The sequence below is a fragment of the Haemaphysalis longicornis genome, unplaced genomic scaffold (assembly GCF_048455015.1).
Source record: "Haemaphysalis longicornis isolate Haplotype H1 unplaced genomic scaffold, Haemaphysalis longicornis Haplotype H1 scaffold_3, whole genome shotgun sequence".
Taxonomy (NCBI): domain Eukaryota; kingdom Metazoa; phylum Arthropoda; class Arachnida; order Ixodida; family Ixodidae; genus Haemaphysalis; species Haemaphysalis longicornis.
Genome location: NW_027526335.1, coordinates 182,714,322 through 182,730,243, shown reverse-complemented (window position 1 = coordinate 182,730,243; position 15,922 = coordinate 182,714,322). Strand labels below are relative to the sequence as shown.

General features: G+C 46.2%; 1 protein-coding gene across 1 annotated transcript in view; it reads right to left on the bottom strand.

Annotated features, from left to right (window-relative positions):
• The window catches only part of LOC144175859 (lysine-specific histone demethylase 2-like), a 46,380-nt gene extending 38,420 nt beyond the window's left edge, over nt 1-7,960 (bottom strand). The window contains 5 exon segments of the mRNA XM_077704881.1: nt 847-888; nt 3,096-3,330; nt 3,417-3,506; nt 6,421-6,645; nt 7,648-7,960. Of these exon segments, the coding sequence (XP_077561007.1) occupies nt 847-888; nt 3,096-3,330; nt 3,417-3,506; nt 6,421-6,645; nt 7,648-7,694 (639 nt within the window). The 5' untranslated portion in view covers nt 7,695-7,960.
• Nucleotides 7,961-15,922: the final 7,962 nt, after the last annotated feature.

The following is a 15,922-nucleotide window of genomic DNA, read 5'->3' as shown; positions in this document are numbered from 1 at the left end:
AAACATCTTTTGTGGCTGTAATCGAGCTGAGTGAGATACTGAATCCTAGTTCTTTCAAATTAAACGAAGTTGTATTTTCTCTTAATGGCTCCTTGAAGGAGCGCAATGGTATACCTTTACTACCTCATAAACCAGATATCAATATACATTTAGATCGTTCATAGATGCATTTACTTAGTTCTTCGTTTGCGATTTGGGTCTTGAAGGTTTGATGATCGATTGGACGCAATTCTAGCGAATGTTTCGACGCACTTTTGACGCAGTTTTGATGTTAGAAAGCCTTCGCACTTCTCTCAGCTTTCTTTAGGAATGGATGGTGAAGCCATTTTTTACAGACACAAGCTACGTCGCAATTAAGAAACAAGGCACGCGAAATCTGCATTCGCACGCTACACCCAATTTTTTGCGCCCACCAGGTTTGCTACAATGTGGCCCTACTGGAATACTCTTAGGAAGAATGGCACAGAGACCGGGAACAAACAGGGAAGTGGAAACACACCAACGCCAACTCACAACTGCCCCTCACTGTCGCCACCTAACCAGCAAATGGTGGTATGTCAATGCACAAACTGCCCCACTTTGGTAATCAAGAACACCTCAAAATTTTCTTGGCTGCACCCACTACAGCAGATCTCAAGAGTCCTACGTTTCCTGAAAACATTTGATGAAGGCTTGCCAAAGCGAGAGTGAGCTAAGCTGACGTAAAGACACATTCCAATTTTGTTGCTGCCGCTACAAAGTCAACACAGAAAGTAATGTGCCACCTATACACAACGATTCCATGCCTCCTCTCGTAATTACTTTAATAGAGTAAGAAAAGGAACAGGGCAAAAGAATGTCACTCACGGGGTCCTCCGGCACAGAGCATTCGTCTGTCTTAGTGTCTTCCTGAAACATGGAAAAAACACCGCGAATGAAAACCACACACACAAAAAGAAAGTCAGTAATACTAATTCCATTTGTATTATGGAATTAGTATTACTGTTACACATAGGTCCACACATAGACTTGGCAACAGCTGGACCCAAGAAAACAGGCGCTATTTTTGCTGCTGCACATTCTCACTGAAGAAAATGGATTGATTATGAGGTTTAATGTGCCAGCACTTCACAGGCGATTAGGCACGCCGCAGCGGAGGGCTCCAAATTAATCTTAACCACCCAGAGATTAATTTTGACCGCCGAAACCTCGAACACAGGGCGTTCTTGCTTTTCACCTCCACCGAGAATTCTCCTAATAAATTGTTAAACAAATTACTCATCCGCAAAGCAGCTTGTGAAACTTGTGCATAATATCAACCACTTGTTCTCGCTTAACAACAAACGATTTGCCGCCAAGTGGCTCTCACTCCCCCTTTGGAATGTGGGTAGCCTGGGTACCCAGTCACGGATAAGTGTGTTTCATTTTGTAAAATCTGTGCCGTGGCCCCACATGCAGAAACTTGAAGGTGGGTTATGTACCACCCAGAGGTACTCCATGCTTAGCTCTTTCGTTACAGCGCCTATTCAATTTGAACAATACCTTGGGAGCCCCTTGTGATAGCGTTTCAGGCGTTTATGGTACAAGTAAAGCTATTTGGGGTTAGCTCAGAAAATGCCCTTTAAAAATCAGTTTTGTTTTACTTCTGCAACAAACATGGTTTTTGACACGCGTTTGCATCACCTGGGTGTGGAAAAGGGGCGTGGTCATCGTGTGTCACTGCTACCAACGAGGAATGCATGCCGCTCATAATTACTCTGCATCAGTGTTTGTTCTTTGTTATCAGGGCACGGATGGTCAATAAAAAAATGATTTGCAATCGTCAGGTTTGCACTCTGAGAGTAACAATCCCTGAAATCGGCTGAAAGTATCAAGCAGTGCCTTTTTGCAAAGCTACTTTATGATTTTAGGCAGTTTTATTGCCTTTCACACGTTGTTCTCGCTGTGTTGCAGTTCTACTTCCCACAGAACCACTCACAAACAGTTTACAAGTTTCGGTTTCGTTTCTGCATTGCCAAATTCATATTTGGTGTTACTAGATAACTTCAAGCCTACTTGCCATTGCACCTTGAGCGTCCGCGACTGATCCTAACCCTAACCCGATTTCCCTGATAAGAATGTCCGATGCAAGTCAAAAGATAACAAACACCCAGTCACCAGATATCTGTTTCGACGAGGACAGCTCTTCAAACCGGCCTTACACACTGCCAGCTGTTCGCCTTCCAGTTTCGTTTCCATACGAGGGTATCTCCGGGGGTCTAGTGTTACTCCACAGTTGAGCTGTCTATTCGGACGGAGTCTCCGATAAGTTTTTGTACTGTTTCATTCCAAAAACGTTAGGTGGCGCTGCAATGGAGGAGGCTCGTTGTGCTGATCTTTTTTATAGCACAATAACTACTCGTCCAAAGTTTGCTAGGCACGATTCTAGTGCGTCGCACCTCATTCCTGCAAGCAAGGCTACAACAGCGAGTCATAGAGTCATAAACCCCAAGTTTATGTTTTGAGAGATAACTAACAGTGAACGTCAACAAGCACCAACCCCAGAGTTTCGTTCTCAACTCCATGCATATTTTTTCGTATCGCGTGCTTGTCCCGAATACTGTGCTGGCCGTAAATGCAAAGCCAGTCATTGACAAGATGTTTTACGTCACGTGGGGACAAACTGGTGCCTCTGATAATGTCAAATTGCCAGATTTTTTCCATGGAACCACTCAAAAATTGCACATTTTCAAATGGAGGTTGGGCTTCGCCAAATGGCACGGGCACCGCGTGTGCTAAAATTTTTTTCATACCTGACAAACTGTTCTGAGCAAGACGACATTTTTTCTAGGACGTGTTCTTTGAAATGTTTCCCTACAAAATATATATCTGAAATTTTTCTACCATCGGTGGTTTGCTATACACAACTCCTTTTTAACCATGTTCTTCGAAAACTTGACAAAAACTCTAATTAATGTTTTTTTTTCACAACAATGATTATGGAAACATTTAAAATACTGGTGTTATTGGAATGGGCGTTAAATCATCTGCATTTTGTGTTCCTCCAATTAGTGTGCCGTTAGGGCGCACGCCGTTCCTCACAAAGAGTGACGTTCCGATTCCGCCAGCCCGCTCACCGTGCCGCTGCCGCCGTCGTCGTAGGAGGGAATGTCGTGGCAGGTGAAGGAGTCGACAAAGTCCGGCGTCAGGTCGTCCCCCTTGGGCAGGCGTCGCCACTTGCGGCAGCGGCCGCACTGGGCCCAGAAAGGCAGCACCTGGTCGGCCATGAACAGGCGCAGCGAGGCGTCCGAACGCGCGTTCTGGGACCAGTGCTCCCGCCACCGGCTGTACTCGCCAAAGCCCGGCTTGGAACTGCACCAGGGGTCAAAGGTCATCATCCCGTGCCAAGAAAGTCTCCCTACCCAACTCCCTCTACGGAGGACGGTACACGGGCTTACGTGCGGTAGTAGTACTCGAAGCACTCGTTGCAGAAGTGCTCGCCCGATGACAGGTGGTACCACCGCGAGGTGTAGCCATCCCCACAGCACCTGCACGGAGCGCAGTCGGTGCAGGCCGGAATGTTGGCGTGCTCACACAAGTGGGGCAACAAAAAATTGATTTGATTGGTTGTGGGGCTTAACGTGCCGACGCTACAAAGGCAATGAGGCGCCGTAGTGGAGGACTTCGGATTAATTTTGACCACCTGGGGTTCTTTACACGCGCCGAAATGTCGAACACAGAGGTATTTCACTTTTCATCGCCACCAAAAAAGCGGCTGCCGCAGCCGGGAATCAAACCCGCAACCTCGTGCTCAGCAGTACAAGGTGGCAACAAAGAACAAACATCCCTATCCCCATTTTCAGCTATTGAGAAAAATCAGTAATTAATATTTGTCACATGCAGCATTGTCTGCGAGAGCAGTCGTCCCAGATCAAGGCACGGAACAGAAAAAAATGTTAATTTAAGGAAAGCAAGTGCCCTCCTCGCATAGTGCCGCTTGCTAGAGACTAGCCAGGGGAAAATGCACAAGGCTATTCAATGCACATCTGGATCTCTGTCATTCAATGATGTGCAAACATTAATAACTCTAATAACATTCAAGCAGCAATTGCTACTGCATGAAGTTTGTGTCAGTGCAATTTTGTGATGAGATGAAAAAAAAAAGGGGGATTGTCTCCCACAAAACAGAAAACTGCGGCACAAAGGCCGCTTTGCATTTGTAACCCGGAACTCTGGAAATTCTAACCAACCCAGAGCTTTGGCTGCTAGCTTAATGTTGAACGGTTCTGCAGTAAGCCAAAGGGGCCCGAAAACAACGTTAACTGCATTGTTTATTGGAAGGGACAGGAATGCAGTCGAACTGCGTGATGGTGGGACTTGGCATTGTATCACTCAGTCTTGCTAGCTATTTTTGCACTTGATGAGTAAATGACTGGTTGGTTTTAAGTTCGGACTACCGTATTTTCCGGTGTATAAGTCGCGGTTTATTTCTGAAATTTTCGTTGGTGCGTCTTATCCACCGGTGCGACTTATGTATGGAATAAATCTGGTTCGCGGTGGCCGCGCGTGGCCAGCGCACATTGAGACACATCTCTATGGTGTAAATCAATCCCAAGTCCACCGGTACGGCATTTCTCATAGCCCATATGTCGCTTCGGGACCTTGCACCAAAGAATTTGCAGCTTTTTCTAGTCAAAAAGAATGATAATGGCCTGCGACAACCACGCGCCACTTTAGGCCATGCGCAGTAACTACAGTTCAGAATAAATTCAAAGTAACATCAAACTGGGCTGCAAAAACCAAATGCAGCTCATGAATTATTACAGACAGTTACTCTGAAGGAGGTAAACGTGCTGCTAATTTTTAAAATGACAGCTTGGAGATAAGTTTTGATTTTCGCGCCATTTCCGTCCGCCATGACACCTTTATTGTGCTGATTTACGACAGCACACAAGAGACGGGCGATGTTTGGAGAGGTGGCCAAATGGGTCTCCGACTCTTCGGGCTCCATTTCTACAAAAACAGTTGTAGCCGGGTTGATAAAGGCCGGAGTAATCCGGTCCACGAGTGGTTACGATGTTGGCAAAGAAGACATCAGAGAGTCGGAGGACGACAGTGATGCACCGGTGGAACTCCCACTGAAGATACTGAATTATTTGTTAGCGAGTCTGAGGAAAAAGACTTCGATGGTTTTGCCTAAACGCCGTCCGTAAGTACATGCCATCTGTGTGTATCTATAAACCATTTTTGAGAAGTTAGTTATGTCCAGACTTGGATGTTATATGCCCTTGTCTAGCCCTGCTTACAGGGGGATGCGTTAATAGGCGGCGGCCACCACAACCATGTACTTTCGCCGCACTTTCTAACAATCTGATTCACTATGAGTTTACCTAATTAACAAGTGCGTCTTATACAACGGTGCGACTTATATACGTTTTTTTTTTTTTGGAAAAACTCATTTTGAGGGGGGTGCGACTTATACAAAGGTGTGACTTATAGACCGGAAATGGTACTCTAAGTTCGTTCAATAAACATGTTTATGTAGTAAATTCTCATTTTAAGCTTTTGGTCGTTTATGTCACAACGTCAGAAGTTTCCCTGTCGCGCAACTTGCACTACAGACTACACGAGACAGACGTCGGCAAGCTTGTGCAAGAATACCGGCTAGCAGAACGACAGCTTAGACTCGTGCGAAACAGCGTAAACAGTTTCCAAACACCCAGTATACTGTAAATACTGGCCACTTCTAAGTGCCTGTGCCACTCGCCCATGTTGTTTCAAAAGTTCGACCAATATTAATCAGTCCTATCAGAGATCAGACATCTCCCGCTCAGTTGCAGGGCGAGTTCCATCCTGGCGCCCATGTTGTAGCTTTATCTGACCCTTTGCAAGCCCCCTGTATGCCAAGATGTCGCGCAGGCGAGGGGGAACTGTGGTTGGGTTCATACCAAGACGTCACTTCACAAGTTGAGGAGGAAAGCCTAGATGAAACCATAACTGTGTTTATTTCCCTATTTGCCAATATCGGGCAACGAAACGGGTATGCATTGTTTTGTTTATCAAGGTTCCACAGTTACAAGTACCCACACAACACAGTTTGAAAACCTCTTCACGACCCCTTCCCGGCACTACTGAGAGCTCGTCCTCCATGCCAGTTCATCGCAGATTAAGGGCATGGAAGAAAAGTGAAATTCGCCATCGCCATCGGCTCTCCCATTACATTGCAGCAGCAATGAACAGCGGCATAACGCGTTAGAGACAGAAAGAAAGCCACTCAAAAGCGTTCAGGCGAATTGCAAAGCAAAGCGTCTCAAGTGACAAGACTACAAAGCCCCCCCCCGACAATGGGAGGTGGAAGCAAGGTGTCTCGGGCATTCCGGCGGACACTGGACACTCTCGCGACCGACACTATGTCGTCCACAGCAGCGACAGAGACAGTCCCCTCCCCCGTGGTGCACCCACCTCTTGGAGGTCCGGGCGAAGCAGCTGGGGCGTGTCTCCTGGCAGCTGACCTTCTCGCACTTGCGCACGACCGTGTGGCTGTCGTTGTCGGCCAGCCGCTCCCCGAGCAGCTGCCGCTTGGCCACCCGGGGGGAGGCCCTCTGCACCACCTCCTCGCCCCCCTTGCCCGGCCGCGACGACCGCTTGGGCATCCTGCCGCTCACCTCAGCACGCACCTCCGCCCACCTGCGAGCACGATCCTTCTCTTGAGCTTTGTGTGGCTACTTTGGCTCTGTTCGTATGACATCACAATTGAGGAACGCACCAACTATCGACATGGACAAGAGACAATGACCGCCAAAGCACTTTTTGTCATCGTATGCTTATCCTGTCCCTGCTGATAGTTCGCACTTTCCTCAACCACGAACCCCCGAGGCACAAAAACAACACTACGGGTACTGTCAGCATGCCTTCGAGCAGCGATAGAATGCTTAGAATAGAATAGAATAGAATAGAATAGCTTGGCTGTACAGAATTGATGTTCAGTGCAGCAAGCCCACACTGCCAGCTCAGTAACCTGGGCTGCAAAACTCTACCGAAAATCCCTTCCCCTGTCTTCAGGGTTAACACCCGCGTGAGCTACGGAGCATAAAAAACGTGCCGTGCCAACGCCACAGGTTGCTACATCTTCGTCATTTTCTTGCATGACAAAGCGATACTGTGGCCTACAATGGCACATTTTTAAAGCTAAGCCTGCTATTCTATCAACTCGCTTCGTGTATTTTTGTGTCTTTAACTGTGTGTGCAGGCTTCGCTGTTAGCCAGAAATTCTCGTCCCATCAATGGTTGAAAGGTTTACGAGCCTCTATTTCTTTCTACCTTAATGTGCCAAAGCTTAAACAAGTTGGGTTTGAACTTGTCCCCTTCCTTCCCTTTCCCAGAGAAAAAATGAAATGTAAACCAATAAACAATAATTCCCCTGAAAAACATGCCAGAAGAAACACAATGAGGAATACACACACAAGAAGCACACCATACCTAAAATTACATGCTGCATCACTGCGATTGCTTAGCGACAGCTGTTAACGAGGCCAATGTGGCTTTCTCAAACCACTTTTCGACGGAACATGCGCAAATGTCCTTATTTACCTTTACTGCCGACATGCGGACACTTGGCTCACAACGCCACGGTGAATTACAGCCCCAGCTCAATCACATAGTTCAGACAACAGCTTACGGTAAACTCACCGAAAGACAAAAACACTGCATTGTATCAGCACGACGAACGGCTTCATTCAAAGAGCCAACGTGGCTTCTCATCGTCCCAAAGCAACTCCTCCGGAAGAAATGAGTGTGTTACGTTTTTGTTGCTCGCACGAGAACACGATGTGCCCATCGAGATAAGCCAGAGCCAGAGCAGTGCAATCTAAGCAAAGGACGTATTATCTCGTTGTGAACCGGCCAACATCCTCGGTGGAGAAAGCACTTGCTTCTCCTCTAAAGAAACACCGCTGATTCTACAGGTCCTCCGAATGGAACGACTCAGTGCACTTTCTCTCGCTGCAATATTACCAAAAAAAAAAAAAAAAAGCTTTAAGAGCGGTCTTTACTCTCCCATCTACTTAAACAAACCTCTCGCGTGCCATAGCCCTTCCCGGGCAACGGAATGAAATGTAGTGGGGGGCCTACAAATTAATTTCCACTACCTGGGGTTCATTGAACACTCGCCAAAATCGCACACACACACTGACATTTTCATTCCCTGCCTACCTTTGGAAAAACAGCTTGTGGCAGCAAACAAAAGCTCTGACCTCGTGCCCACCACAGCAATGACGAAGCAGCCACACCAACAGGCAACCTCAGGCCACCTGGTTTGCACTGTTAAAACCACGTTCTCGCAATTTCATGTTTAAGAATAACTTGTACACAATCGGAACAGCATCACAAACTGTAGGCTTTATAGTATGCTGCAGCGGTATCTGCTTGTAACAGGACAATGTATGGCAAGCTTGTAAGTGTGCTGTAGTGGAACGTTTATTTTCCAGTTTTTTTTTTTCTTTCTTCCACACCCCTCATTGCAGACCCACGAAAGAAATACGATCATCCCAGTAGAAACTAAAAAAAAGAAAAGAAAAGAAAAAAAAAAGACCCACAAGCTTGTGCACAGAAACGCCTTAGCCACAATGAAATGCTCTATACATAAAGTGGCTGTAAGTTTGTTGGTGGGTGTATCAGGACATCACCTCCACACAAACACCTGCCAATCCCCTTCAACAATTGCCAATCCCCCTCTTGCTCCCTAAATATGCAAACTGGCACAAAAATGCAACTGATGCAACAGAAATGCTGGAAATGTTATGGTGGCCCAGAGATTCAATAGTACCAGTTGGGCAGATGGAGAAGGCATACTCAGGCGCTAAGGGCTACAGGCTCAGCCCTGTGGCCCCCAAGTCAGCAATGGCCCAACTAAGCTAATGCTTACAGTACACACTGATGCATGTTTTTACAGCCAATTAGGCGCTTTTCCATTTTGCCACAAAATGTTAACCCAAAAGTTGCTCCTCCCTTGTACAGTTTTCCTCGAGAAAATCACGATGACAATTCGTGTCACAGCAATGGGAACCTGCAACCACAGCTCAAACATTCCAGCAAATAAAAAAAACTACACAATTCAGCCAGGAATAAGAGCTAAAGAATTGTACTCCAGGGTGTAGACTTAAAATACCCTGCAGTAGTGCCTATATTACCACAGTCATGAAACTTGTCGGCTTTGGCTACTAAGCCAATTTCTCACAAATTACACGAACATTTCTCTCTAAATTCTGCGTTGCCGTTCAAACCCAAGTGACAAGCACTGTGGCTCGTAAACTTCCACCTTCGGCTTGCATGCAGTGATGCGATACCACTGCATGAAAATTTGGATTTTCCGCACATGAGGTCTGGGGTGTTAAAAGGTTTGCAAAGTACTAGAATCTGTCCAGAGCGTCTGAGTCAGCACCGCCAATTAGGGGTCATAATTTGTGCAGGTACATAGAAGGAATCCACAAAACCTTTTCTTTCCCATTTGCCCATGAACCCCAAAGTGCTAAAAACAAACAAAGGACAGCCTATTTTTAGTTGAAAAACAAAATAACAATACTACCGGCATACCCCGAATTTGAGATGCAGATGACATCTTAGGCTTGGTTTGCCATCAATGGCAACAAATAAATAAGACAGGTGGGCGTGACAAGCTGTACTGTTGTCTCCCACTTGCCTTAATAGGAAGCTTTTTTTTAAAGAAACATAGCATATAGTGAATCGCGATAACAAGCTTCACTCTAGTTATCTGTGAGGGTTTGGGCAAAGAATTTCGTACGATGATATTGATTCGTGGTGGCATCATAAGGTTATCAGCAGCATTGGTGACCCCAATAGCAGGAGTTGTCACCGTGCTATGAAATGGGACTCACACAAACTCAAAGTATGACATCCTATGGCCATTTCAGGCAAACCAGGCCAATTTCTGGTTATTTCAATGTCCGAACTTTCCTCTCATTTGTCTTATATTGCAAAAAATAGGTCATAGGCGAATTCAGATTGACGAGTTATTACAAAATAAAAACTAAAATTTTCAATTGACTACACAAGCTTTGAGTGGTTGTAAACGTACATAAGAAGAGCTCGGTTCCTCACCCCGCTAGACAAAGACCACCTGACTGATAACGGTGTGCTCATTGAGGCTTGCATGGCGGGCAAGAACAACACGTTAAAAAGATTCCATCTTTAAATAGAACATCTGCGCCAAACACCTAGACTAAACTTTGCCAGCAGTTGAGATAGGTCATTAGCGTGCCGTTGTAAGAGGCGCAGGGTACGTTCAGCCCAGTATTTCTAACAATAGAATTGTAACAGCTGGCGTTGTGCGCCTACTGGTTTTAATGCCACAAATACACCGCTTAGGCATGCTTATTGCTTCCCACGATTTCAACACCGCAGGCTGCTTCAGTCTAAAGTGACCAAAACGCACCTGTGGCACACACTCAAAACCCTGTTTCATATGTAAAGCTGCTGGTTATTCCTTTTTCGAGCACCTACACGAAACTTTGAATTCCTCGCTTGTGTGGCCACGAAACGGGGTTAGTTTATCCGGTTAGTTTCATCACATAGCTAAAAAGGAAGCACTTGCATGTGATGACAAAGCAACCAGGCTACCCGCACACTTTGAGAGGAAGTACAGCATTGATTCATTTGCAAGACATGGGTTTTGGCAAAAAATTTTGCCTCAACACATTGCTCAGACATTTCTTGGACAGAATGAAATGGGAGATTGTAAAGGCAACCGGAAACGGAAAAAAGAAAAAGAAAAAGAGAAAAAAAGGCATATCCTGAGCGAGTGGCCAACCAGTAAGGCTTCGCAATGAAACGACTGTGTACCCAAAAGGGTAAGCTGAATTCTGTAGCGCATACGCGGAGAACAAAGAGGGCTAATGAGTCTCCTTTGTTTATTGCGCCGTGAGCCATAAAACTGCAGTTGTTGTCTAGCACAAGGTTTGCATTTTCAACACCCTCCACCGAAAAAAAAGTTTAAATACAACAAAAAGATGGCAAAATGTAGAGGCGGAGAAGGCGCAATACGCGTGCCAAGTAACGTAAAACTGTAGTTCCCTATTGCGCTTGCACCAAAACAATCATTTTCAAAGGTCGTGCACTACACACGGATGATAGGGTGTCACATCTTGACAATAATTTGATAGCCTTGTAGCAGTGTGTGTTCTTCAACAGTGATTGCTTTCGTGGCTGTACAGCGATGATTTATCAGTCCAGATTTAGAAAATTTCAGTTGTTAGATGGCACCTGTCTTGTATGTTCCCCGCTACTGCGTTTTGTCGTCCTTTGCACTGTGTTAAATCCGCACCAACTTGCCCAATCTTCCACTCTTGTGTAAAACACCGTTTTCAAGCAAATCACGCACCGGCAAAGAACACTATACCCCAATTCGGCTATTCGACCTTAGATTGAACGATATTAGCTTGGCTGAAGCATTAACATGAGATCATGCTCTGTTGTTCTTTTCGCCCGTCGCAGTTACCATTGTCGGCTGACGACACTACATGATAGCTGTCACTAGACCTACATGATGTAGGTCTAGACAAAAGATCCACAAACACATTTCCAAAGAACATACCTCAATTGCAGCCTTCTAGTCCTAACAGCATACTGCAATGCTGGGCTTGATTAACCCTTCAGGTGATTTGTGAGCTCCATGACACATGTCCAAATTTGTGTGCAGCTATTATTTACCAAAACGCCGCTTTTAGTCTCTAAAACTGGCAAAAAACGTAAGCTTATGCCGAATGGCGCGAAAGTAAAAAACAGGAGTAAGAAAACAACGGCTCACACGCATTCCCCACTACCCTGTGTAAACACGTGCGCGGGCAGGTCCGCTCAGCCCTAACAAAGAAATTCACTAAAAGGAAGCTGAAAATCGCCGGGTGAATATGGACTGCAGGCACACCGGCATGTCAGTCACCGCAGACATTCAGGACGCCTCTCCCCCAAAAAAATGAAAATAAAAACTGCTGGGATGCCGGCCTCGCGGCATTAGGCGATGTTACCATCCCAGAGGCGCGAGCCAGGCGACGGGAGGAGGCGCGAACCTGTATTGCGTCTTGTGCGTGCGAAGTTGGCGTTCGCAGACAGCTCCTAGCCGTCCGCATCATAGAGATCATAGTGAGCGGCGGCGACGGGGCACAAAACAAAAGCAGCGTGCGGCGCTTGCGCAGTCTTCTTCCCCTCCGACCACCCTGCGACGACGGGCGACGAACGCGCCGCTTCGATATCTCGTCAGGCGAAAGAAGAAAAGTAGAGCGCCAGCCAACTCAGCGTAGCAAACAAGAAAAAGAAAATGTGAATAAATCTGCAACCCCCCCCCCCTCCCTCCCCTTAATGTATGCACGGCAGACAAGCCAACCGATACAGCCAAACCGCTCGGTGATCGTACGCTGACCAGAAGAATCAACCAAGCTACGAAATAATTAATGAACAAAAAACAGCGGGAACGAGGAGAAAGCTGGTAGAGAGCAGAAAAAGCGAGGGAAAAAAAATCGCGGCACGCTTTTGACAGGCCATGTTTGCGACAAAAACACACAAAAACAAGACGCCTGGCGTTCGCACGAGTCGCCACAACGTTGTTCTTGCATTTTTGACACTTGACGCTGCGTTCGCGCCCGGAGCTCTCCGCGAGGTCTCTTTCGAAAGCGTCGCGTAAAAGCTGGCCGTGCGTTTTTTAGTCCGTCCGTACGGAAAGGATAAGCTAGGTAACCGTGGGAACGACAGGGCCCCGCTGGACACAAAACGCGCGGACGGAGTGAAAACGGAGTGAAGTTCGCTTTTCTGCCCCGCCGATCACATCGCATCAACGAGGACGCGCGTTAAAGAAAGCCGTGCTCAGAGAAATGAGTGTGCATGAGTACGTACTAAGGCCGGTTTCTTCATAGCGAATGCATTTCCATGGCTGATGCGGGGTTCCGCGCGAAAACAGCGGCAGTGAGAGGCGCCATGTTGGCTGTGTGAGTGCTTGAGAAAACGCGATGCATCGCGTGCCGCCGCACCGCAGCTGTCATTGGCTGACTGCCATGACGTTCGGCCCCGCGGCAAAATTGGAGTTACCTCACAACCAAACGGAGCCAAAGTTAGGTTAAATCCCAGAAAGAGGACAAAACTAACCTCATTACAAAATATTTACGCTTTATGAAGTGCTAGGAAGCTAGACTGACATCAAAACAAAGGCTAGCACGGACTTCATGGACCAGTTACTGCACGAGCATTGTAGGCCCTGTACGACCACCGTCCACCGGACGTATCGATTGCAGTGAAGGACGTTCAATGTGCGATCATAAATTCCCGCACTGTTTACTTTTGCTGCAAAGTACCGCACAGAGCAAGAGAACACATGTTTGTCTTCCTTATTTCGAGCAAGGAATGAGTCCAACTTCGAAGCTTCACCTTTTCAAATCTTATGTCGGGGCAACTTGACAGCTTGACAACTTGACAGCAACAAGTGAAAAGAACTTCGAGACACCGGAGAACGTTTAAGACAAACCTCACTCAAGCAATTTTGTTACACAAGAATGTTTAAAACCGGGGATTTCGTAAAAGTTTGGCTCACTTAAACTTCCGTTCGTTCGTTGAACGAAGCTTTTATTTTTGTTACAAAACAGAAATAAACATGGGAGTCTCACGGAGAACAGTTGCAGTAAAACCCGGTCGTAGGACCATTAAGACAGCGTGTGACTTTGCCTTATTCGAAAAAATGGTGGTCCGTAACCCCCTGCAATTTTTTCCAACGTGAAGCAGCATTTCCGTTTTAATGGAATTGGTGTTTAAAATTACACATTGCAAATTACCCTTCATTCAACCGGCCTATGGTGTAGCAAATGCACTTATGGAATGTTTGCCGGAGCTAAAAAAAAAAAAAACTGTACCCTTCCACTCCGTGAAGAATGATCAGCGAAGCTGGGTGCAGCGCAAGGAATGGACGAAGCAAAACACGTTTGTTTGTAATTTGCGATTGAGTGTACTTGCTAGCTAATTAGCTGATTGAAACTTTTACTCTAGGGGACAAACATGGGGCTATCGGTTTCCTTTGCGCGTCTTAGGCATCTTACTGTCTGTGTAACGCACCAACCCAAACCGCTCGACCACGGAGGGAAGCAGTCAAGTCGCATCGGGCCGTGAGACGCCAACGTTGAAATCTCCATCAGAGTGGTTTCTTGGGCGAGTTGGTCATTCATCGTGTAAGTAAGCGCAAATTGAACAAGGACGAACGAAGTGAACGGGACACGGCGCTACTATCAACTCATTTTAGTTTCACTATGATGTCCGATTTTACACCGGAAGATACACAGCTAACGAAAGAAAGGAGGAAAGGGGGAGGAGCACAAGCAAGTACAAAAAACAAAAAAAGTGAAGGATGACATTTCAAACGGTCGCGTTACAAATGCACTTTTGCACGGTAAAATCTAATGATTTGATAAGTATTGCAGTTCTTTCTTTGTCAATGCTAAAGAAGCTGTGCTAACACAGTTGTCTTTTAAGGAAACTATCTGGTGGGCCTCGATGATCTCTCGTGTCAACTGATAAGACTAGGTCAACGGATAAGGCTCGTGTCAACTGATAAGACTAGGGTTGTAGCTCGACACGAGGATCAGTTGACACGAGAGATCATTGAGGCCCACCAGATAGTTTCCTTAAAAGACGACTGCGTCAGCACAGCTTCTTTAGCATTGACAAAGAAAGAACTGCAATACTTATCAAATCATTAGATTTTACCGTGCAAAAGTGCATTTGTAACGCGACCGTTTGAAATGTCATCCTTCACTTTTTTTGTTTTTTGTACTTGCTTGTGCTCCTCCCCCTTTCCTCCTTTCTTTCGTTAGCTGTGTATCTTCCGGTATAAAATCGGACATCATAGTGAAACTAAAATGAGTTGATAGTAGCGCCGTGTCCCGTTCACTTCGTTCGTCCTTGTTCAATTTGCGCTTACTTACACGTTGAAATCTCCTCCCAGCACAAGAGGGCAGTCAACGGCAGGCGCGTAGCCAGGATTTTTATTCGGGGGGGGGCTAAGGTTGTTCTCGATCGCCCCCCCCCCCCCCCCCCACCGAAAGAAAAAAAAAAACAGCGCGGCAGTTTGCAAGCGCCCTTGAAGGCTACGAAGATAAAATACATGTTGGGTTCATTAAAAAGACTATCGTTCATTAAAAAGACTGTCTTGTCCCAATAACAACGATACCAGTTCTATCTCAAACTAATCAAAGGAATAATCGACATAATAAATTAAACATTGGGCGTTCTGCTGCAGAGCAAGAGGACGCGGGTTCGATTCCCGGGCGCAGCGACCGCTTTTCTGATGAAGGTGAAAAGCAAAAACGCCCGTATGTACAAGATTTCGGCGCACGTTAAAGATCCCCAGGTGGTCAAAATTAATCAGGAGCCCCTCCACTACGGCGCGTTAAACCCTACAATCCATCAATCAGTCAATTAAACATTTGAAGCAGTGGCGAATCCCCGCCCACTTCCCGGCGGCGATTTCACTATGACATCACAGTATCTTGTATGTACGATTGGCCCAACGACCTAAGTCACCGCCAAGGAACATTGCGCGATTGTAGAGGGGCCTCCATTGATCTTATCATTTGAATTCTAACGTGCAGTTAACATACTCATAACTACGTTTTAGTGCTGGCCTATATACATAACTCCTGCCCATATTACTTCACTGCAGCGCACAATTTGAAAATTTATGACATTGCATTGCTTCGATTGAAAAAACGTCTGTGATTGGAATGGAGCTGTGCGAGTTACCAGTGCTATTAAATTGAACTAGGTTGTATTTTGTCTTCAAATAGGCCCTTTAAGGTTCCCTCATGATACTGGTGTTGATTGTGATTGTATTTGTGCCAGGTGAAGTTGTAAACTGGGCGAAAATCCGCAGACCGCGTGGTGCAAATCTGCGCCCGTGATACGGGACGTACATTGC